The sequence below is a fragment of the Denticeps clupeoides genome, chromosome 14 (assembly GCF_900700375.1).
Source record: "Denticeps clupeoides chromosome 14, fDenClu1.1, whole genome shotgun sequence".
Lineage (NCBI taxonomy): Eukaryota > Metazoa > Chordata > Actinopteri > Clupeiformes > Denticipitidae > Denticeps > Denticeps clupeoides.
In genome coordinates, this window is record NC_041720.1 from 13,218,087 (window position 1) to 13,242,322 (window position 24,236).

Consider the following 24,236-nt stretch of genomic DNA (forward strand, 5'->3'; position numbering starts at 1 on the left):
AATGTGTTGTTTGTAACCTTGTTTCAGTTCTGGCCATCGCTGCACACCTGCGGGTTCATTTCTGTTGATTACCTTTATTTCCCCTGTTTTCGGCCATTGTGCCGGTTTTCCTTTATTATTCATAAATCATTGTTTTCATTATGTCCCGCCTCAGCGCTTCCTTCCCCTGTCCGCTCGCCGACATGACAGAAAGGAACATTATCAGTAACAAATAGTCTTGAGGTCCAGTGGAAGCCTGTGCTTGCTAAAGACGGACTGTCACTGTAAATATTCATTATTAGAAAACCCTCTTGCAAAGATCTTGGTGCAGCTGAAAATGTGCGGCAATAAAACTGACTGCAGATTAAAGTGTGATTCCTTGTCTATTTCCTTTTTTTTTTGAAGAGCAAAGAAATTAATTTGTGACCCTAATCTTTTGTAGTGTAAAGGCTTACATGCCGTAGCTGTTCCTGAAAACACATTCAAGTGTAAAATTGCCCCAAACTAGACATCTCAGAAATAAGCATGAAGAACTCCCGAGCCCATGATTAAAATTCTTGCACCAACTTCATACCAACCTTTGATGCATTATAAGATTTTTTTTTTTTAAATGGCACGCTATCTTTAAACACATAAAGCTATTACTCTCGCCTTCATGTTGTTCCATTCCCCGTGAAACTGAAACACATTCTAGCAAATAGTTTCAACACACCTATGAATCCCCCCCCCCAGGGGAGCATCCATAATTGCCCCCCATATTTGAAATGTATTCACACAGAACACTGTCAGGGACTGCTATTTTCAGTCTCCTATCTGCAATCTGAGTCCCGCTCCATTTGTGAGCTACAACAAGGAGCAGGGGGAGTGGGAGAAAGCGAGTGTGAGCGCTCTAGTGACTCTCCCCACCGATAGTGTGTCTGTTGTCTGAGACGTGTCTGTTCTTTTGGAAATATCTCCCGCTGTCATGCCGAGATATTGTATCGCTCGCCTCTTCCTTTTTTCCCTGGGCGGCTGTGCGCTCGCAGATACGGTTGAAGCCGTCCCTCCCCAGCGGTGAGATCCCTGTCGAAGCCGCACCTGTGGTCACGGCTTCAGTCCCCGACCCCTGCGGCTTCCTGAACGGAGTCTGGAGACGGATTGAGCTCTGCCTTTTCATTGTTTACTTTTTACCTAAACTGTGAAACGTGGCTGAACCATTTGGGAGATGGCATCTTTTTTTATATATCTTAAAAAATAAAAAACCACCCTGTACTCAAACCCTTTCCCCTACTGGGCTGGGAGAGCGCTATGTAGACTTGCTCCTCTAAACGGCGGTAGATGGAGTTTTGGGGAGCGGGGTGAGCAGCACAGCGGGTGGAGCATAGTGGGACGCCAGACATCTCTTTGTCAGACTTTTCATGTCAGCTTCACGGGGTCCGCGTGTGAGCCGAGGAGGATCAGGCTCCGTCACACCCCATCCTATCTCAGGAGCCCCAGATGAAGTTCAGAGTCCGAGGAAACAACCATGCACGAGTGAAAGTGGTCAACGGATATGGCTGGTTTTCACTCGGTCCCACCCTGCCCATACACTTATGTGAAGTCTTAAATAGGATTCGTCCAAACATAACCTATGTAACGCCAATATTTGCTTTATGGTGTGAAAATGATGTCGGAGGTGAAAAGGCTTAAGGTTCGTCCTCAGACATTCAGCAAAGCCACAATGGTGCTAGAATTCCTCTAGAATTTTACAGATTTCATCAGAAATATAACCTAAAATATTACCAGAAATTTGGAAATGTGTCTAATATTATTATATATCCCCCTGTTTTTGGAAAAAGATATGTCTGAAGACCTTGTGCTGGAAGAAAGTTACAAAACCATCTCTAATGTACTTCAATTCCAGTCCACAGTGCAAGATAAAAAAAAAACAAGAGGTGGTTGATGAGCAAAGAATATTCCAAAAGCCGGTGGCTAGAAGTCCCACAGCAGTGTGGTTGCTGTTCTCAAAAAAGGACATTTCTGTCTGTCTACAGTTTGCTAAATATCATGCTGTCAAGCTTGAAGGCAATTTTTTTCTTATTTTGTGGACAGATATGTCTCATTCCTTTCTGTTTTATTCTGTGGTTTTGGCCCGTTATATACCACTTGAATCAGGACAGACTGGAAAACAATTATCTAAACCATTATTGTCAGCAGATCCAACAATCCTAAGCACACGGTTTGTGTAATAAAGTAAAGATTTTGGAATGACCAAGTCCATGTCCTGACCTTAATTCCTCCAGAACCCTGGACCTGGATGGCATTCATCCTGCACCTTCAATAGAGTAGACCAGATTCAACCCCTCTACTCGTTACACCCAGTTCCGAAGTTGAATCCGGTGTGGTGGAACGTGGTAAGATCTAAGCGATGCAGGGTTGGTGACACCTGCTTCAGATGCTGAAACAGCAGTGACTGGTCCATTCCCACGTCGCGTTTCCTCCTGCCATAATGACGAATATGCCCAAATGACCTGAAATTCTCGGAAATGGATCAGGTCGACTCTAGGAAACTAATCTGCCTAAAATGCAAAAACCTGCACAATAAATTTGTTTAATCCAAAGGATGAGGAGGAGATTACAGTGAGTACACAACGAGGAGAAAATAGCAGAAGAGTAAATTCTGGAGACAGCATTCATGGCAACTATCACAAAATAGGATTAACATGGTGAGTAAAAAGTGATGCATATTAATATTTTTTTGTTTTAATGTATTTACAAAAGAATAGTATAATAATGTAATTGAAAACTAAATCATTCAGTGATTTTGTCCTCAAAAAAAGTATGTTGCACACACTCCCAAGGAAAACCTTAGTGTGTAGTGCATCTTGAACACAAAAACCAATTTCCAGAAACACAGAATGCTATATATATGGAAGGTAACATTTTAAAATCATTTTTTTAAATCATTTTTTTTGACAGATTCCATTTAGTCAGAACAAGATGGATTCAGAAGCTTACTATACAAAGCTTTTTTCTATACAAAGATCTTTATTTTCCTTTGGCTTTTCTTTTTTTCATTTTTTTTTACTTTGTTCTTTGATCAGTTGAAACCATAAAAAATAAAAGAAATACTATGTAAATACCAAATGTGCATCGTATAACTAATTCTGTCACAGAGAAAGAGGTGGCATTGATTGGCCCTTGGAGTCACACAGCAATATATCACATGTTCATGAAATAAAATGAGAGTAAAGACACCTGCCTTACTACTGAGACACAAGAAAATGTCTCAAAAGAACAAAAGAAATGACATAAGACATGGCATGGCAGGAATCCAGAATCAGAAGTTCATTCCAAAAAAAAACCCTTTGGTGGAACAGCACAACAAATACCAATAATAAGAGACAGAAATGTTTCTAAACCCCTGGTCCCCAAATTACATCCTGTCGGTTTGGATTTCCTCCCCAAATACATTGTACATTGCAATAATGATTTATCTGACCCACACAGGAACCGAGCAACATTCTTTTATAGTTTAGTGTATTTTGCTGATGAATTCTCCAAAAGCAATTTTGGGGCTACTGCAGCAAGTTTGGTGCTGTTTTGAAGTTTCTCACTGAAAACTGAATGAAGCGGGCGGGTCTACTCACACAACTGAATGCTTAAACGCGTCTTGTGGATGAAGCCTAGTCCTAAACCAAAAGAGAACTAGAGAGGGTTTCTCCTCTTTTAGTCTACGGCTCAGCTTAATCCATGAATGGGAAGTTGTCCTCACATATAATGGGTTAATATTCAATAAGGTAGACCTGCTGCTGTTCATAATAACTTGTCATGATGGTATGGCATGGCGGGTAAAAAGGGGGTTTAATAACAAAATGGCACAATGGCTAGACTTGTACAAAAAGCCAAACACAAAAACGAACAATAACAAATGACATTTACAATTACAGCATTTATCAGACGCCCTTATCCAGAGCGACTTATAGTCAGTAGTTACAGGGACAGTCCCCTCCTGCTCAGGGACACAATGGTAGTAAGTGGGATTTGAACCTGGGTCTTCTGGTTGTGTTATCCACTAGGCTACAACCACCCCATACCCACCCCATTCAGAGTCATCTATTCACCATGTGTTTATGCCTTCGGTCAGCGAGAGGAAACCGGAGAACCCAGAGGAAACCCGCACCAGAATGGGGAGGGCATGTAAACACAATCCCCGATCTACACTGTAAATCCTGTGTGGAGTCTGTTTAGTATATTCATTGAAACCAGGCCTAGGGCTATTTTTTTTTTAAGTCTGGGCTCACTAAACCTCATTGTCATGGTTATATCACCTCATGATAAATTTAATCCTGCACTGTGTAAAGAAAACCCAGAGTTCAGTTAGAGTAATAACTCCGCAAAAGGGATAAGCCCTGCCGGGCAGAATGAAACAAGTGCTCTGATATCTGGTCTGAAAGTATCATGGCTCGTGTCGGTTGAGGTCTGGTCTGAGCCCTGTTTATCTGGAACTGATCACTTGCAAGGGTCAGGTTAAGTATTGATCTTGTGTTTGCCGTATACCTGTACAAGCTGTTGCTGCTGTTTTGAGGGATGGGCGGAGTTCCCTTTAGCCAGTTGAAATGAATTCCAAATTATATGTGCATATTAAGGAAGATCAAATCATTTACTCACCAGTTAAATTCAACAGTTGCATAACAGGTATTTTTAGGTCTATAATATTTTAAGACCAAATGTACAGGATGTGCTTCAGCGGTTTCACTTTTATTTAAACAAAATGTTCTTATGATAAAATCAGAAATTTGTGCAGAATGCTGAGCTGGTTTTCGTATCGCTTAGTTGAAAATAAGCTTGTATTATATTATTTATGGAATCAAGAACTGAGAATTTTTCCAAGAAGTTCATCTGGAGGTTTGTCACAAATTAGCCAAGAAACTGGCTCCAAAAAGATATGATGGCTTGTGTTGATAACTCAGTTGGAGCTAATCCTGGTTATTGACCTCTGATGTGAAGGCTGGTGCGCCCCGCTTTTTTTTTTTTTAAAGGCTTCTGGCAAGCGAAACAAATACTTCTACCACCTGGTTTCAAATTTGGCGATTTGCGGGTGAGCAATTCCACTGCAGCCTTGGGTGCAGTTGTGAGGGATATCTGCTAAACTCTTAATAAGCCCATTTCATGGCAGGTGGGCAAAGATTAAAGTTGACACTGCATACGTGGTTCTGCATTGAGAGACAGGCTTGGGGGGCTTAGCTGAAGACTTGGACACATTTCAGAAAGTTCAACATGCCTCTACAGTGGTTGGCCGAGCCATTATCCAGTATTTTGGAGCTTTATGAGCATTGGGGTCTGGTGAAATTCAAAGTGGGGTTAGTTTTTTCCTAAATACCTAATGTCTACAGGTCCATAGTCCCATTACTGAGGTCCACAGCAGCCGGTAGCCCTTTCCAGGACACTGGGCCCATTGTAGGGCGCACGCATACACACACACACACACACACACACACTGAGTTGCCAAGTCACCTTGAATACATGCTTTTGGTCGATGGGAGGAAACCAGAGAACCCGGAGGAAACTCACGTCAACACTCCACAGACACAAGGTCCAAGGCGGAATTCAGAATCACAACAATGGAGTCAAAAGGCCACTTTGCTGGCCACCGCTCCCCTAATGTTCACCATTTTTTCCCCAAAATATTTTCCTGTGGTAACAATCCAGGATTCTTATAAAACTCTGTGACACATTTATGTGAAGAGCTGCTCTTGTAACTTAATTATATCGAATGCAGCATTGTGAGACAAGGTACGCTCTCCTAAACTCCCAGACTGGGCTTTCATCATATTTTCATCATGCATAGTCTACTGAAGGCTTTTTAACGCTCCTGGGATCTGCACCATAGACTCACCTTTATTATTCAGTAACTGCATGTTATTAATGCAGCAACTGCATGGAATGCGGAATGGGAGGCCGGAACTTTAAGGGATGAAACAATGCTAAAAATCAATGCAACGACACACAAGAGAGAGGGGCTGTACTGCTCAGGCCTGTTTGATGTTTGACAGGTGTCAATATCAAACACTGTTGTTCTGCAGAATAACAGAACTTCATGCCAGAAATAAAAAAAATACGATTCCATCTAGCATTGTTGCCAAGCAATGCAATGCGGTCAGCGGTCAAGTATTTTGTTTTATTTGATCAGTGCTTAATGCACGTCTAGACCGTCTCTAAGCCAGTCAGAATGCAACAATGTACTGTAAGTACTGTGTTGTATGTAAGCATGCCTTGTTTAAGTATCTGTTTAAGCCATGGACCTTGATGTCTATTATGATGTCTTTTACAGTTAGGCTAGGATAAAAGAATATTTTAATATATGGACATCTATTGCATTTTTAATAAAATTGTTTTTTTTTTTTTTTTTTGTGGCTTTTTTAATAATGTCAGTGTTAAAATGAAAATGTCATGGGTTAGGAGAAATTCACATGTGCATGCTTTTACATCATTTTGAGACCACCGCTTACGCTGACATTTGCAAAAAGTAAAGTAACTAGAGGTGTAACCAGCTGCCGCTAAATAATGTTTTATATCACAACAAGCAGCCAATTAATGCAAACATTTCTCAAAAAATCTAATTTCTCATTGCACGTCAAATTTTAAACCATACCTCCTGAATTCGAATGCCCGGTTTTCTCCAGCCAATCTTTTACTGCAGCCTGGGTTGATGTTCTTTTCCCCGAGGCCACGAATCTGTGTTGGTGTGTTAAACCCTGGACGATGGCTTCATTCATCTATTATAAGAGCACCGTGAGCAAGACTTGGCAGCACCCATCTTCTGTCTTCAACGATATATCATCGACTGGAACAATAAATGAGCAGGTTAATGTTGACAGTGAATTAAATGAACAAAATAAATCTTTGTTTCTCTGGCATATAGAGATTGCTACATTGGATGCCAAAGGGTGAAACAAATAGGTAGCTCTGAAAGGCCCGGTTCCAAGTGCTTCCAGCTAAAATACAAGATTACGTCAATCAGCCATAAGATTATGACCTGAGTAGGCCTCCATTTAGCCGCCTAAACAGAGACATGGACTACAGTAGACAGATGAAGGCGTGTAGTGGCAATTTTTGTACCTCGCACAGATGGTCAAATAGAGATCTGGAGAATGAGTCCTACCTCAAACTCATACAGTACAGGCCAAAAGTTTGGACACACCTTCTCATTCAATGTGTTTTCTTTATTTTCATGACCTGTTACATTGGTAGATTCTCACTGAAGGCATCAAAACTATGAATGAACACATGTGGAGTTATGTACTTAACAAAAAAAGGTGAAATAAGTGAAAACATGTTTTATATTCTAGTTTCTACAAAAGATCCGCCCTTTGCTCTGATTACTGCTTTGCTCACTCTTGGCATTCTCTCGATGAGCTTCAAGAGGTCGTCACCTGAAATGGTTTTCCAACAGTCTTGAAGGAGTTCCCAGACGTGTTGGACCCTTTGCCTTCACTCTGCGGTCCAGATCACCCCAAACCAACCAGTTTCAGTTAGTTTTCGTTTTTTTTTTTTTTTAACTCTTTATTTCAGTTAACGAAAATGCTTTTTCAATTCTAGTTTTAGTTTTATCGTTCGTTTTCGTTAACTATAATAACCTTGGAATGAGAAGGTGTGTCCAAACTTTTGGCCTGTTCCTCGAACCATTCTTGAACCGTTTTTTTTTTTTTTGCAGTGCAGTGCCATCAGTGGTGGCAGCAGTGGCCTAGCGGTTAAGGAAGCGGCCCTGTAATCAGAAGGTTGCCGGTTCGAATCCCGATCCGCCAAGGTGCCACTGGGGGCCACTGAGCAAAGCACCGTCCCCACACACTGCTCCCCAGGCGCCTGTCAGGGCTGCCCACTGCTCACTCAGGGTGATGGGTTAAATGCAGAGGACAAATTTCACTGTGTGCATCGTGTGCTGTGCTGCTGTGCATCACATGTGACAATCACTTCACTTTACTTTACATCAGGGTGAACATGAGGGAGTGTCCACGAAGGGCAGAAGAAAAGCATTTAATTGTCTCACACTGCTGGTTGTCCTGTCTTCCCTCCGATGCACAGCTCACACACTCACCCAATCATCCACATGCTCGAAAAGATATACGTGATTCTTCAGACCAGGCCAGTTTCTTCTGTTGCTCCATGGTCCAGTTCTGATGTTCATATGCCCTTTGCTCTACTATTGGATCACACAGCAACGGCCAATCTGCCCACCCATGACCTTGTCGGCTTTGCTTCCTTGGATAACGTTTTTTTTTAGGTCTTGGCCATTGCACACGGGGAACGTCCTACAAGAGCTGCATTTTTTGTTTTGTTTTTTTGTCAGTGCTCATAGATGGTTAGTGGTCAGTGATTATCCCACTACACAAAACCTGAACTGACCTTAAATATACACATTTTAAGGAGAAGTACTGACCTTCATTTGTGGGCTGGACTGTTTCAGGTTTTGCAAAGATGCAATGTTCTTATTCTTCATTTCAGATGTTCATGAAGGACACAGCTCTTGCTGATAAATTCATGTAGGTTATCCAACCAAGATCAACCAAGTTCAGTTTGTGCTCAGTGCCCATGAAAGAATAAGGGCATTCAGGCATACTTTTTAATTATGGTGCACAGACACAAATATATTATTCCTGTCATTGTGACTTCATGATGCAATGAAAAGGTGCAATCACACTATTTTCCGTTTAGAAATAAAAATCCATATTGATATTCAGTGAAATGGAAGATTAATTTCTTAGATATGTTATAGGCCAAGGCAAAACAGCTCAGTACTTTTCAAACTTTTTCAAAGTTTGCTCTTTGTATTGATGGCGCTATTTTCAGCTCTGTCGTATACGCCATATCTACTCTGCGGTTGTAGAGCCTGAGGCACAGTTCAATAGTCCTCCAGGGTTTTAACTGTGGTCGAGGATCTATTCATTTTCTGAAGAATTTGAATGGTTTAGTCAAGTGATGAGAAACCTTCCTGCAAGCACAGGAGCACATTAAGACTGCACTACAATTATGCTCATTTTCTAACAAAACAGCTTTTCTAACTGCTGATCCTTCCAGCTGATGCTGATCACTGATTTCTGCAGAGAGGAAGACCAACATCAACAGAGAAATGAGTATCGATTGACTAATGACTAATAATGGGCAAATCTCCGAAACAAAACAGAACGACAGACGCTGTATCCTGCAATATTTCTATTCATTTTATTGTATTCATCATAATCAATATAATAAATGTTATGTGTATTCATGTATATCACATATCACACAAAGCCTTCAGCTTTAAATTGACGTTCATTTCATGTGCGAGGCCTAATCGTTTAACATAAATATGGAAATCATGTGCATAAATGTTGGTTGCTTGTTCTGAATGTGCTGTGACAAGCTTGCGACTTGTGAGAATCGGTGATCACCTTCGGAGAGATACACCAACTTTCATCCATGTTGTGATCACTGTTCATGACCAATCAAATCATTTGTCCGAAGTCGTTCTGAAAGAGAAGGTGGTCGACGCAAGTCGTTCGGATCTGATTTTCCCGCTGCGCATTAGCAGAGCTGCTGAACGCCTGCTTTTTGCCAGCACGTGGATGCCTTTCATCTCCAAGACTCCTAGCAGTATCTCACAGGAAACCCACATTATCTGAGATTTGGGGAAGGAGAAAATGCCTTGGGCAGCACAGCGATAAACAGTGTTCATCTATTGCCCCCTTGTGGACTTTTGCTAAAATTGCACATGAAGTCACCATTCAGTTTTGGTCTGCATGTCACATTGAAATATTTACAAAAATCTGAGTTTGTTGTCTTTAATGATCAGAATTTGTTTTTACATTTACATTTTCTACCAAATACTGTAATACTGTTATCTCTGATACATATTACTTCATGTAACAATGACTTTTATGGTGTATTGTTTTTACTTTATATTCCATAGAGACATCTGGGGCAGTGGTTGCCTACTGGTTAAGGAAGCCAAGGTGCCACTGAGGTGCCACTGAGTAAAGCCCCGTCCCCACACACTGCTCCCCGGCCGCCTGTCGTAGCTGCCCACTGCTCACCAAGGGTGATGGTTAAAAGCAGAGGACGCATTTCGTTGTGTCACCGTGTGCTGTGCTGCAGTGTTTCACAATGACAATCTCTTCACTTTCACTTCAAATTTGCAGTAATGGATCTTGGACCTGTCCAACTAAATGTAATTATGGCTGAATGCACTGGCCTTTGAAAGCTCTTACTGTTATTTTTTTGCTGCTATTAACTTGTGGGACTAATAAAGCATCGTCTTATCTTATCAACACAGCATTGGACCTCAGAATTTAACAGTATTGCAGGGGTCGTGGCATTTGGGCGGCTCGCATCAGGGATAATGTGTGTTCAAGCACACTTGGGTTAATTACAGCTCCCGTCTTTCTTTTTGTTCCTTCTCCAAAGTCAACTTGTTTGTTAGACAGTCGTCTAACCCCACTGATCACGTATATCTTAACAATGTCAGACTCATTTATCACGGACGGTCCTGAAGGGCTGTGACTAATGTGCCATTATGTAAATTGTAGCGAGGTTCAGGATGCCTGGAGCTTTTTTTTTTTTTTTTTTTGCAGTGGACTTTGGCCAAAGGATCTAGTTTAAAAGGGCCTTAAAAGCCTCCTTATTCACAAGCACCGGAATTATTTATAACACATAAGGCAGCCATTTCTGTTGCAATTACCTAAGCGAAGACATAAACGCAGACAAATTCGTCTTGGCACTGGCGAATAAGAAGTTATTCAGACTGAACGAGGGCAAATAATGGCCACTAGACATATGGATGGCCACAACTGCTCAGGATTGATTTGGCTGGAGCCACTGTGTCGCACTGGCTACCCATAATGTACTAGCGAATATAGATTGTGTGTGTTCTGGGCTGCATGGTAGCCATGTATTTTAACATTATTGTGGAGTAAATTGTTATGGAGATATATTTGTAAAAAAACAGCATCACAAAGTCATAGACTGACATTTGTGATTACTTAATCCCAAAAAGTTCATTATGAGTTTCAATCTGAGACCATAGCATATGTCCCATGTAAAAATCGTTTTTATTTCTCTTCGATACAGATTGGTTACATGATATGGAGAGGGATCTGAATACAAACAAAATATATTAGATTATGTTAGATTTATTTACAGTGAATTAATTGTATTTACTCATCAGATGACAGAGTACTTTTGACTGATGCTGTAAATTCTTAAATCAATTAATAAATGACCTTTTTAGGACAGACACAACTAAACACAATATAAGAAGTGTTAAGTATCTATTTTTAGAAATCCATTAGAGGGCGCCATAGAGCCAGCAACCCAGCAAACATGGTAATCTTTAGTTTGCTTTTATAACTTATGCCTCTTCCTTTTGCAGTACATTTCATTTTTTGCATCTCTTCCATTATTGTAACATTTATGCTATTAAAATCATATAAATGCTGCGTGGTTTTCAAACCAATTTATCTAAATGATCCCTATATCCGAATAATTATTTTAAGAATATTTTACTTGAATAATTTTAATTATTTTTATTTTAATTTATTTAACTGCGTTCAATGTTACACTGACGGACTTTGAGCGCTATATTTGCAGGAGGTCAAAGTTCAAATGCTCAGCATCTAAAATGGCGGCTGCCGAGCCCACGCGGGAGTGGAGCGATGAGCTGCTGAAGAGTGACGATCTTCCCAAGAAGGATTTGATCAAGTTTCTGCAGGACAACGCTGCCCAGTCGGTACGGTTCCCGGGTGTTAGCGGTCGGCATCGCCAGCGTCTGCAGTGGGCGATGTCGCGCCCACCAGCACGCTGGAGGCACCGTGGCGGCTTATAACCTCGTAAACGTGCTTTCCCGGCGCTAGGCGCGGTTTGTTCATACTGGTCCTGCTGCAGCGGGGGCAGCGGCGGCCCTCGCGGTTAAGGAGGCGGTCTCGTAATCGTAAAGTTGCAGGTTCGAATCCCAAGGTGCCACTGAGGTGTCACTGAGCAAAGCACCGTCACCACACGCTGCTCCCCGGGCGCCTGTCATGACCGCTCACCAAAAGCAGAAGACACGTTTCGCTGTGTCACCGTGTGCTGTGCTGCAGTGTTGCACAATGACAATCACTTCACCTTCTTTCAGTTCCTTGCAGAGCACAAGCTTCTCGGAAACATCAAGAATGTTGCAAAAACTGCAAAGAAGGAGCAGCTGGCGGAGGCCTACAACCAGCTCTTCACTAGCAAGGTGGGTCCTTGGTCAAGCTCTGGTTTCAGCTCTCTTATAATGCGCGGTGTTGACTGCGTACGTTTGCTCTCTGATCAGAGGTTTAAAGGGACCGAGCCCATCGAGGAGGTCACACAAGAGGTCAAGGCCGTGAAACTTGAGGATAAGTCCAAGGAAGCGAAAGCAGACATCGTGGATGAGGTGCGGCTCTGTCGAGAAGTAGAATTTCGTCAAGTGCAGAGGAAACATTTCTTTGTGTCTCCGTGTGCTGTGCTGCGGCGTTTCGCAATGACTATCACTTCACATTTAAAGGGACCGCCCAGATTTACCAAGAGTATTCTGAAGAAAGGAGACAAGGTGAACTTCCCCAAGAAGGGGGACACTGTGAGCTGTTGGTATACGGGGACGCTGGAAGACGGGACCGTATTTGACACCAATATCCCTGCTGGTATCTAAAAAAAATTACTTTTTGGAAAATTCTGCAGGAGTTTACACTTCATGACTACCTGAAAGTTTTAATGCCTTTTAGATTAACATGCTTCTTTGGAGTGCATTCAGGGTTAATTTGGTTCAGTAAATGTATATGTTGCATAATGTGTCATTATCACCGAGCAGTCCGTTGGTTGTCTTGAAATGATCGGTTTTTGTATAGTACTGCAGATCCGGTTGAAATAGTGTAAGTAGTTCATTTAAACGGTGTTTGTTTTTTGGAAGGTGCTAAAAAGAAGAAACAGGCAAAACCCCTGAGCTTCAAAGTTGGAATTGGCAAAGTAATAAGAGGGGTGAGTCTTCTGCTTAAACTGTAATTCTTCATGTGGGGGGGGGGGGATCTATAATACATGATATATAGATAGATATATATATAATTATAATATTTATTTTTTTTAAACAGTGGGATGAAGGGCTTCTGACTATGAGCAAAGGTGAGACCGCCAAATTGGAGATTGAGCCGGAATGGGCGTACGGGAAAAAAGGCGTTCCTGATTCTAAGTATCCTTTACTGATGAGCACAAATGCAGGATTCTGACACGTTTGGGGTGTGTGTTTTTTGTTGTAATACCTTTTTACTTTAATGCTACACTGTTTATTCTAAATGAAAGTGAAGTGATTGTCAAACACTGCAGCACAGCACACGATGTGTCCTCTGCTTTTAACCATCGGTGCTTTACTCAGTGGCCTAGTGGTTAAGGAAGTGGCCCCGTAATCAGAAGGTTGCCCTGGTCTGTCAAGGTGCCACTGAGCAAAGCACCGTCCCCACACACTGCTCCCCGGGCGCCTGTCATGGCTGCCCACTGCTCACTCAGGGTGATGGTTAAAAGTGCTGTGCTTCACAATGACTATCATTTCACTTTTCCTCTGCTGTAATAGGTTCTTCTTCTGTTCTCCTTAACCCGTGCAAAACCAGAATCCCGCCAAATGCTAAACTTATTTTTGAAGTTGAGCTGGTGTCCATCGATTAAACCTGCTGGGGTTTTGGGTGTCTGGTGGACCCTCATGTTGAGGCATCAATAAGGCTGGGTAGCAGTTCCTCATTACTGGTCACAGAATGACATCAAAAAAGCAACTATGCTGTGGTTGGGATGGAACTCAAACCCAGCGTCCCTTTATTCTGGAGGAGCCTTAACTGCTAAGCCATTGTTCTTTATGGTCTTCCATGGTTTTTGCATGTGTTTTTGCTTAATAAAGAATTTCAAAACAATGTACACATTTTGTTTGCAATGGTGGAATAATTTGGGGGGGGAAGTGGTGGCCCCCACAATCAGAAGGTTGCTGGCTCGCATCCCACTGAGCAAAGTACCGTCCCTACACACTGCTCCCCGGGCGCCTGTCATGGCTGCACACTGCTCACTGAGGGTGATAGTGGAAATTTGTCCTGCATTTAACCTGTGTGCACCGTGTGCTGTGTATCACTTCACTTCCTCAATATTAGATTGGCAGGAAATAATTCTTGCAAATGGATTCTCATTCATACAATAAAATCCCAATATCCCAGAGCACCAAGAGGTGTTGCTGTGACCAAAGTGATCAAGTTTGCGTTTGTATAAAAGAAGTGTTTTAGGAACCTCACTAAAGGTGAACAATTTAACAACAGAAGTCACAATATCCAAATCCAAAGGAACCTTTATTGAGAAATCAGATATCCTTCAACTGCACAAGGAAAATTCAGGAGATTAGGAATTGGCATTAGGACCCTTCTTCTTTCCAAAAGTAGGCACCACATTCACAAATCGGCGGTTGTACTGGATGCGGCGCTTCGCACGACCGGTCTTCTTTTTCTTCTTCTCCTGTTTGTCCACCTGAGGATGAAGTAAATGAAATGCTGTTACAGATTCCGGTCTCATCATAATACACAAGAAAAAAAAAAGTGTGGTTTCACAAACTTTATGCCTTTGCTTATTCGTTCAGGTATCTGACGTCCATTTAGAACGAGTGTAAACGTGTTGTGAATAAAAACCAAAAACCAACCTTTGGTGTCTGTCCTCGTACTTTACCAGCACGAGCCAGGGAGCCATGGACCTTACCTAAAGAGAAGGAACACGCAGTCAAAAAAAAAAAAAATGACACACTGCCGCTAACTGAATTTGTGCTGGACTCGGTTTCACGGGGGAAGAGAAGAGGGAAATGAGGTTAAGTCAGGACGGCGGACCTCCCAGAAGCCGGGCGACAACGTCAATGGTGCAGAGTTCGGTCACCCCGCAGCTGATGAGGGCGGCACCATCTTCCAGGGGCGCGCCAGCCAGCAGCAGGACCTGGTCCTCGACAGGGACGCCCTCCAAAGCTTGGATCTGAGCCTTGTTGTGAAGGGAGGGGGAAATTTTTTTTTTTTTTTTTTGGTTTAACAATAAATTATTACGATTTACTATAAAGCGTGTACGGAATTTCTAACTTACTTTGAGGTCCTCGACGGTCTCCTGGCCGGTCACCTCGACCGTGTGAGTGTTCTGCGTACGTAGGAAGAGCTGCATGTTGGTTCCTGTGCACAAAAATATATATATACGGTTTTATATATGGAAATGTAGGAGTTTCCATCGTCTCATATCCAGCTACACACAGTCCGACCCGACAAGGCCTACGGCGTAAAGAAACGATCTCATCGCTACGGAGCCAGGCCATCGGATCCTGGCGTGGGACAGAGACGGAGCTCCGCAGTCCTCCACGCTACCACGCAGCAGCTACGCGCGGCCAACACGCGGGCGCGGGGCGACGCCACACGTTCCACGCGGCGTCGCGTCGCCACGACTCGGAAAAACGCGACAGAAGCGCAGCCCGGCCGAACATACGACGCGGCGACACGCGTCACACGCACACGCGTCCCGTAAAAACGCCGAAGCGGCGCCGGCGGCCCGGGCCGATACCTGTTCAGATGCTAGCCGCTCTGTAGCAAGGCGAGGAAAGGACCAGCGCACGGAATTATGGGAAGCTAAGTACGTAGCGCGAGTTCCTACGTCATCACGTCGAACTGTAGGACGCACAGGCTGCCGCATGCGGAAGTTACATTGCTTGCTTGCGTTCATTTCGTCGTAAGTTTCGTATTTACGTTAATCAGCCATACTCTTGATAAGACTGAATATTACCCCCGGAATATTCTATAATATTTCTGCTAACCACCATTTCACGCCACTTAGGTCCATTTCTTTCTGATTGCTGCTCGAAACGAATTCTCAGTTAAGTGAACTACTTTACAACAGACACAAACTGTCCCAAAAGTTCACGTAAAAATTATCTTTTTTTGATTGGTCATCTGAGAAATCTTGACGGCAGAAACCTACTATGAGTTAGCTTTCAGGACAAAATGAGCTCAACAGCAATCTTGCTACAAACTATTGGAACACACAAAAACCGCATAAAAAAAATACACAGATCAGCAGCACCGAAGATCTCAATCTCTTTATTATGAAATTAAGTCAATTAAAAAGAAAATATGATCAGTCATTTCCACAGAGTACAAGATGAATGGCAAATTCAACAAGGGCCTTCAAAGAATTGTGTTTGGGTCAATTTGAGTCAACCCTTACCAAATAGAACTAATTCCCCCAAGAGGTACTATTCCAAGTCAACCAAATCTAAAAATTAGAACTTTATTTGCACCTTTTCACATAAGGGAAGAAAAAAAAAAAAGCTGCAACACACATGCCCAAACATACATAAGTCAAAAGCTGGTCAACAATTGTGTGGGGGGTTTTAATGACAATCTTAAATAGGTTAAAAATCCTCCATGTTGCAGTCTTCACTCATGTGGGGGGTGGTGGGTAGTACTGGTTATATTGAGCATATTGGTTGTACTGGCCCCAGGAGTTCTGATAGTTGTACTGCTGAAATAAAAAGCAGAAGAAAGAGAAAATGTTAGTGCATTTGATGAAATAGGTCATAAAACACTTAACCCCACTGCTTCACAATTTAAGAAAGTAAATAAAATGTGAATCCTCACCTGGTACCAGTTGTAGTTGTATGCGGCCTGACTGGCATCTGGCATCATGGCCGCAGCATCGTCCGTTCTTAGTCTCTTTGCATCTGGCTCCTCAGAGCTGTTTAACACACAATAATATCCCTCCAGTGAACATTTGGTCTTTTATCCCTGTACTAAGTGTACACAAAAAGGTTGCTGTATTCTGCACCTATACTCATGAAAGGATGGAAAGTGAAGGCAATACACAAAATGAGCCCTGAAAGGCACCAAGGAAGCAGTGTGTGAGGACTATTTTGCTAAGTGGCACCTTGCTGGTTTGGGATTCGAACCTGCAGCCTTCCAATTCTAAGTGTGCTTCCTTAACCGCTATCGTTCTTACCCATTCTCTGCAGTCCTCTTCAATGATTCGCTCTCCTTTAAGAGCCTCTGGTGCTCATCGTAAGCAGCAACAAGACTGAAATGATAAAAATTATTTTTGATGTGGACTGTAGTAACTTGGTTTATAGAGATAGAAAAAAAAAAAATTAACGGTATTCTTTACTTTACTTAGCAGACGCTTTTATCCAAAGCGACTTACAGGAGGAAGACACCAGCAATTCTCGTTCGATTTCTTTAGATTTTGAGCTTACAAAACTAAGAGCCCTGATGAGGTCTAACTTGTCAGAAAATGCTCGGAAATTCTTAAGTGCTAGGCAAAGATTTTTTTTTTGTGCAGTGTGTGTGTGTAGGTGTTAGTCGTCTGAAATACTTTTTGAACAAGTGGGTTTTTCAACTGCTTCTTAAAAAGGTTGTAGTCTCGGCTAGTCGCTTGACTTACACATTGACGTCACTGCCGAAATCCTCCAGAAACTCAACTTTGCGCTGTGAGAAGGTGAGTCGAGATTCTAAAGGCATAGCGCTGCCGAGCGCTCTGTCAAAACAGGCCAAAATGTCAGCCTCATTCTGCTGAACATCTCCACTGTATTCCAGCTCCAGAAGATTCAGGTAAAGTTTTGGACTGGTCTGTAAACACACACGCAAAAAAAATAAAAAATAAGTTCATTTGAAGAGTCGTTTCTAAAGTCCAATGAGTTAAACGTACCAAAAACAACGCATTGCAATGTCAGTGTACCTCATCTTTCTCGATTGCCTCCAGTAGCACCTTCTTGGCCTTCCCAAGGCTCCTCTGCACCTTGAGAAGTTGGCGAGCCAGTTTCACAGCATAAAAAGATGACTCGCTAGCATTCTTCCCATTTTTTATGGCATCACGCAGCAAGGATTCCGCCTCATCCAAGTTCCCATGGCGACGCTCAAGGCTAACTCTTCGCAGCCGCACCATTGCCAGGCCCGGAACTGCCTCCTCAAGGTTCTTCAGGATACTCCGAGCCTCCTCAACATTTGCTTAAGAACACAAATAGAACGCACAAGTAATTAGTGAATACCACACAACATCTGGAATTACAGCTCCCAAGATGACAAGCGAAAGCAGGGCTTACCTTGCTGCTCCTCAAAAGCTGCCCAGAGGAGATGGACGGTGGGTTTCTTGGGGAGATGCATGGAGCAAGCCTTCTTGTAGATGTGCCGCACTCCTTCAATGCTGTAGCTCTCCAAATACTTTGCATACTATTGAAAGACAAAGTAGGGGAAAAGGGTGAAAGAAGAGAGGGGGGGGGGATAGAAAAAAACAAGGAAGAAGAGAGGGACAAAAGAAAAAAAATAGAAGCTTCATTTCAAGTTCCAGCAAGCTTGAATTTCCATTGACAAGATCGTGTTTAGAATTTCTTTTTAAACCCATCAGCACCTTCATGGAACCAATAAGATAAGATTCGGTAAGGTAGTGGGAGACGGAGAGATGCAACGTTGGCAAATGCTGCAGTCAAATCTTGTGTGGCAAGCTGGCCATCCCCTAATACAACAGATACAGTCAAATATCAACGTTACACACAAAGAGTGCATGATGCTGTTTTGTTTGCTTTGTTTGTTGTTCTTTTGAACTGAGGACGTGAAATCGTTGGTGGGGAAGGAGGGGACGCGCCGGCAACAGAAGCTGCATTTACCTTCATCCAGAACTCCTCGTACAGGGCGCAGGCAATCAGGCATCGCTCAAACAGAACCACCACGCGCTCCGGCGTCCCGTTCTCCAGTTCGAAGTCCAGGTACTCCCTCCAGTTAGTCAGCTGAGTCTTCTCCAAAGCTTTGACGTGGAAGTATGGCCGCTTAATCTGAGATCAGGGAAAGGAACATTGGTTGGTTGGTTCAGTGGAGTTGATAGTGAGAAAAAGGCGAGACACTTTAGCTGATGTCGCCACACTCACCCCTTCTTCAAATGCCCAGCGTTTGCTGACCTCATGCTCATTGTGATTGAACACCTCCTGCCGTGTCTCAATCACCTTGTGGCGCATGTTTTCGATCTCAGTCACACGCTAAATGGAAAGCAAGAAAACAAATATCAGAATCAAAACTATTCTATTTAATTTGTTCTGCTGCGCAACTGCAATTTCAGCTACTAAAAAGTTACCATCGGTTACGAACATGAACCGGCAAGAAACAAATCACCATCTTGAAGGACGGAGTGGGGTAAGTATGCCCACCCTGCATACCAGGGGTGGCCCAAGCCCTGGTGCTGGAGGGGGGAAAGAAAACGGAGACAGAATGTGACGCTCCTGACCCACTTCAAACAGGGTCACCTGACTTCCTGTCAACTTGAATCCAGAGATACTGATTGGGAGGAACCCCTTGATCGTGCAGGGGTAGCATCAGGGGTGGCCTGATAAAGAATTCAAGGACATACCTTGGCTGGGTCTGGGAGATCTTCGGTGCCTGGAGGAAGGTCTTCAGCAGGCGTCTCTCCGTCCGTCCCAGACAAGCTGGAAGCAGCAAGCTCCACCCTCATCTGAACAAACTCCTCCTCAGACAGAAAGTGTTTAGGATGGTTGTTTTGTATGTGATCCTTGAACCTTTAATAAAAGGATGGGGAAGGAAGAAATAAATAATTAAATAAAAAGATTTCATGTCAGCAACTCAGACAACCATGAGACAGGAAGTAAAAGAATCACAAAAAAGTATTATAGTACAGTAATTTCAAACTAGAAAAAAAAAAAAAAACCTACTTCTGGAAATGCTGAGAGTACAGCTGAGTAGGAATGCCCAATATGCGGTCATAGATGGCTGTGACATTAGCCAGCTTCTCCTGCTCAGTCTCCCAGGTTATGTATGCTTCCCAAAGGCGGTCAGAGCGGAAGTCTGTTCCTGCTGCCAGTACAGCGTGTTCATAGGTGCTAAAAAGAAAATGAGCACACAATTAGAAACTGTTAAAGTTTGTATGTAACAAATATATATATATATATTTTTTTTTTTATTTTTTTTTTCAATTATTAGGTACAATGGAACACTCACGCTCTAATGCGGTTCTCTGCCTCTCCATCGCTGTTGTCTTGGTTCTCCTTCAGGAAGGTTATATAATGAAGCCAGAGGTCCACACTGAGAGGAATGGCCTGCAAGCCTCGACGATAAACCTACAGCACAACAAGAAAAAAAAATTCTAAATTAGAACAGGAACACAGTGGTTAAGAGATACATTGCCCCAAAAAAAAAAAAAAAAAAAAAAAAAAGCAGACCTTGATACACTTACCTCATCAGCCACCTGTACACAGCCATTCTTCTTCTCAATGTCAGCATACTTCTTCCAGTAGCCATAGCAGTACGGATAGCGCAAGAAAAATGCATCGAAGGCTTTCCTCGCAGCAGCAAGATGATTCTGAAGACCAAAAGCACACGGTCAGATGTAGTCTTAGTCGAACCTACGGAGTGAGAAAGAACTGACAGACAGACACTTACCTCTTGCTCAACATATTGCAGTAGGTAGACCCAACCATTGAAATCTTCAGGGTTCTCCTCCACCACTTTGTTCAGCCTGTCATATTCAGATGGGAAAGGTGGCTCCTGGACAACACCATCTATAGCTCCATCCTCAACTCCATCTTTGGTCGAATCCTCAAGCTCCATGTTAGATGGGCTACTTGCGTCGGGCTGCGGGTCTGTCTCAACCTGCTTCTGCAAGTCATCCTCCGGAGGTTTAGGAACATCTACAGTCTGACCATCTGGTTCTGGCCGAGCGTCTGGGTTTGGTACAGGGAGAGACGCCTTGTGCCCTTCGTCCAGCTGTCCAGACCCAGCACTCTCCAAGCCATCCACAGGAAACAGATGCTGGTACTGGTCTGCTTGGAGGCCTTCTTCTGGGTTCGGGAGAGTGGCGACGTGCTCCATGCTCCAGTCTGCCCCCTGGGTCAGGCCAGGGAGGTCGGGGAGAAATCCTTCGCCCGCACCATCCATAGCAGGAGACTCTCCGTTTTCCGGGGCGTTCGTATCCAGCATCCCAGTCATGGGCTCGTTTGAAAGATGGAGATCTGTGGATGCACATAAATGCGTTAAAAAAAAAAATTTTAAGACGTAAATATTAACGCATTACGAACATCTGAGCAGTCAAAATGCCTTCCGTGTTCGAAAATGCATTCGAACTGCAAGGTAATTTGCAGCTACATACAGAGATATACCGTGGTAATATCCAATTTACACGTCGACGCATTAAAAGGCTTCCTGCAGCACTCGTAAAGTTTACCCGCGGCAGCCCGCGCCCTGGCGCCCGCGTCTCCGCTGCAGGCCACGGCGGCGCTTGCTAACGCGGCTAAGCGTGCTAGCGCTAACTAGCTCCGTCGGTCGAGCGTCGACGACGCGTAGCGCGCGTTCCCGCCGAAAAAGCCTGGTCAGCGCTCCGCGGCGCAACACTTTACGACGCGTTCCATCCGCGCGAATCCGCCGCGTCACACGCGTGCGTGCGCCGACGCGAAATGTCGGCGCGACTCGGGCCAAAGGCCTAGCTAACCACACACTTCCGCTTGCCCGCCGCCGCCGTTGTTGGAACACGCGGGCGACGGAGAACGTTCGCGAAACGAACGTTCGAAAAAATACACGAAATAGTAACGCACGCGAACCAACTCACCACTATCTTCCATGAAAGTAGAGGCTTCGGCGGACGGAACTTCGCAACACTTTTCAGCTACAGAGCCGATAACATGTGGCCGCGTCTTCGCGCTTCCACTCCTACGCAGGCTGCTCTGGGCTCGGCGGGGAAGGACGGGCGCCTGCCGCGCATGCGCGCTATAGCCGTCGACGGTGGGCGGGCCTTCGAGCGATCGTGGAGTTTGCGTTTGGTTTCGCTAACGTTTGATGAAGTGTTATTGGGGACAGGGGGGTTCATTTTCTTTCGGATTTGAGGGCTACCTGAATGTGCTGGAAGGCCACAGGCTACTTAATACGAGTGTGTCCCTGAGCAACACAGGAGGACTGTCCTTGTAACCTCTGAGTGTAAGGGCTGGTGAAAGTAAAGTGATTGTCACACGTGATACACAGCAGCACAGCACACAGTGCACACAGTGAAATTTGTCCTCTGCATTTAACCCATCACCCTGAGTGAGCAGTGGGCAGCCATGACAGGCGCCCAGGGAGCAGTGTGTTTGGGGACGGTGCTTTGCTCAGTGGCACCTCAGTGGTACCTTGGCAGATCGGGATTTGAACCAGCAACCTTCCTTAACCACTAGGCCACCACTGCCCCGTTACGTAAGTGTGTCTATGGACAAATAAAATTCCATTTTTAAAAAAATAAGTGTAGGTAAGAGCATAGAGTGTGACCCAAAGGTCTTCTTAAATGATTCTCAATAAAACGTACAGTTTGAAAAATAAAGTCAAAGTAAATGTTATTGTCATCTTAGCTATGTACAGTCCAGTATACAAGACAAGACAATGAGGCTCCAGTTACAATAAAACAAGAATTGATTCAATTATTATCTTTAGTAAATACCTGGTTTTAATTTAATGGTTGTGGGTGTGTTCACAGTAGTTCATTAACATAATATTATCTTAGATCATATTTGTCTTTGTTAAAATCCCATAAACAAAGTTTAAAACAAAACCATATAACAAGAGACAAACAGGACACTGAGTAGGCAAATATATATAAAAAAATATCTATATACATTAAGGAATAAATATATGCACACTTTTAAAAACAGTATATTTAACCATGCATCGGGATTTGAACCGGCAACCTTCTGATTACAGGGCTGCTTCCTTAACCGTTAGGCCACTGGAATATCTGGAATCTCAGTCCACAATATTTACTCTCTGTAATTCCTAAGCTCTCAAAGGTCAGGCTACCTGGTGAAACCATGTTGGAGTAGCATATCATGTTACTCCATTCTTAATAAATAGCATGAGATAGCATGAACTAGATTGTTTACAGCTAGTTAGTCACACTGTAGAATTGAGATTCCATTTTTTTCATCTGCACTTTGACACATTGCCAAATTTGTTGCATGCTGCAGTTCTCCAAAGATCATTTTTGAACAGACATTTGCTCAGTGTTCAGCTCCTTGCCTGAAAAAAGGGTTTGATGTTAGATAAGACCAAGGTAAAACTGTGGCAAAGGTAAAATCGAGGTAGATCTGAGCTCACACTGTACTTTGATCTTTTGTTTGATCATGATTTGCTTTGTAGGGCTAGTAAGGCTAGTCCAAACCTACACGCCATGCCACATAAAAAAAAAATACTTCTCTTTTCATTCGTCGGACCATCAAAAATTGTGTTCTTACCGATACATTTTGTTGTACATGCCAAAGCCACACTTAAGTGACTCGTCACTATTGTTGAACATATTGAAACATAGAAAATTGGATTTTATTCTAATAGTCATAACAATGGTACAAAATTCAAGAATGTTGGCTTTTAAAATTGTTTAATCTTTCAGTAGTTTACAGTACAATTGTACTAATTACAGTACTAATTCACACACACAAAAATGTTGTGTGAATTAGGGCATTAAGTCTATGAATAACTTGAATGCTACACTTTATGAAATTACAAAACAAAAAAAGACTAAATGCAAGCTTTTAGAAAATGTTACAGTATATTAAATGTCACAATTAGCTAAAGAACGTTTATTATAATGGAATCATACCAATAAAAAGTTTAATAATAATATTAGTGATGTGTAGGCTCAGATGAATAAGCTGCATTCATGAAACAGGGCAATGAGAATGACTGTGAATTACGTGGATTAACAAGAACTAAACACAGTTAAACAAAATGGCATGACATGTACATAACATACAATCCAAAAAGACGCACATTTACACTTATGAGTCACAAGCAGTAGTTACAGGGCGTGAACCTGACACTTTGTGGGCTTCTGGTTCATGTGTTATTAACTAGGCTACCGACACACGCAACCTACACTTTTTTCTGGTCCTTTTGTCGTACAATAAACTCACTGATTTGGAAAAAAAATGCAGTTCCTCTTCCCGTTAAAGAAGATGAAACCTAGGAGCCTACGTGGTTACTTCAGAAGCATTATTTGAAAATTGCACGTCACCAAACCCCGCCCCCGTGCGACATGACGTCACCAACGTGTCTGCGTGTCCATCCGCAGCACGTTTTTGCCTTTGGTTTCGTTAACGTCTCTCGGCGCCTCATTAAGCATGGCTTCAACGCGTGACAACGCCATTTGAAGTATATATATTTATATGAATGCATGAACGAATAAAAACGCGCGCGTTGCCGTGACGCCGAGCGTTCGAACGACGTCGTCCGCGCGGGCGGGCGCGCGCGCCAAATGGCGTAAGGGCGTAA

The 24,236-nt window shown here is 43.1% G+C and overlaps 3 protein-coding genes across 4 annotated transcripts; 1 reads left to right on the plus strand and 2 right to left on the minus strand.

The window, feature by feature from the left end:
* Positions 1-11,571: 11,571 nt before the first annotated feature.
* On the plus strand, positions 11,572-13,869 carry fkbp3 (FKBP prolyl isomerase 3). The gene is made up of 7 exons (XM_029002820.1): positions 11,572-11,701; positions 12,086-12,187; positions 12,266-12,367; positions 12,479-12,614; positions 12,881-12,948; positions 13,059-13,156; positions 13,572-13,869. Exons 1-7 carry the CDS (start codon positions 11,594-11,596, stop codon positions 13,624-13,626), a joined length of 669 nt encoding a protein of 222 aa, XP_028858653.1. The 5' UTR covers positions 11,572-11,593; the 3' UTR covers positions 13,627-13,869.
* Positions 13,870-14,269: 400 nt separating this feature from the next.
* On the minus strand, positions 14,270-15,600 carry faua (FAU ubiquitin like and ribosomal protein S30 fusion a). Its single transcript, XM_029002821.1, has 5 exons — positions 15,523-15,600; positions 15,058-15,140; positions 14,814-14,958; positions 14,633-14,688; positions 14,270-14,463 (listed from the first exon to the last, which is right to left on the minus strand). The coding sequence occupies exons 2-5, from the start codon at positions 15,130-15,132 to the stop codon at positions 14,338-14,340; spliced, it is 402 nt and encodes a 133-aa protein (XP_028858654.1). The 5' UTR covers positions 15,133-15,140; positions 15,523-15,600; the 3' UTR covers positions 14,270-14,337.
* Positions 15,601-16,039: 439 nt separating this feature from the next.
* On the minus strand, positions 16,040-21,708 carry prpf39 (PRP39 pre-mRNA processing factor 39 homolog (yeast)). Of its 2 annotated transcripts, none has more exons than XM_029002759.1 (14): positions 21,553-21,708; positions 20,391-20,959; positions 20,185-20,310; positions 19,950-20,068; positions 19,664-19,831; positions 19,345-19,510; positions 18,869-18,976; positions 18,611-18,775; positions 18,050-18,176; positions 17,686-17,954; positions 17,392-17,576; positions 16,954-17,028; positions 16,596-16,692; positions 16,040-16,476 (listed from the first exon to the last, which is right to left on the minus strand). In XM_029002759.1, the coding sequence occupies exons 1-14, from the start codon at positions 21,563-21,565 to the stop codon at positions 16,399-16,401; spliced, it is 2,265 nt and encodes a 754-aa protein (XP_028858592.1). In that variant the 5' UTR covers positions 21,566-21,708; the 3' UTR covers positions 16,040-16,398. The 2 variants fall into 2 exon arrangements, with proteins under 2 accessions (XP_028858592.1, XP_028858591.1); XM_029002758.1 differs by having other exon boundaries at positions 16,040-16,479.
* Between the last annotated feature and the right edge of the window lie 2,528 nt (positions 21,709-24,236).

Coding starts and splice junctions, on each gene's coding strand:
- faua (XM_029002821.1), bottom strand. CDS start 15,132: ATGCAGCTCTTCCTACGTACGCAGAACACTCACACGGTCGAGGTGACC. Junction 14,959..15,057: donor AGACCGTCGAGGACCTCAAA/GTAAGTTAGAAA, acceptor CTTCACAACAAG/GCTCAGATCCAAGCTTTGGA. Junction 14,689..14,813: donor TGTCGCCCGGCTTCTGGGAG/GTCCGCCGTCCT, acceptor CCTTCTCTTTAG/GTAAGGTCCATGGCTCCCTG.
- prpf39 (XM_029002758.1), bottom strand. Junction 17,955..18,049: donor AGCTTTTGAGGAGCAGCAAG/GTAAGCCCTGCT, acceptor TGTGTTCTTAAG/CAAATGTTGAGGAGGCTCGG. Junction 16,693..16,953: donor AAGAGGACTGCAGAGAATGG/GTAAGAACGATA, acceptor TGTGTTAAACAG/CTCTGAGGAGCCAGATGCAA.
- fkbp3 (XM_029002820.1), top strand. CDS start 11,594: ATGGCGGCTGCCGAGCCCACGCGGGAGTGGAGCGATGAGCTGCTGAAG. Junction 11,702..12,085: donor AGGACAACGCTGCCCAGTCG/GTACGGTTCCCG, acceptor ACCTTCTTTCAG/TTCCTTGCAGAGCACAAGCT. Junction 13,157..13,571: donor AAAGGCGTTCCTGATTCTAA/GTATCCTTTACT, acceptor GTGCAAAACCAG/AATCCCGCCAAATGCTAAAC.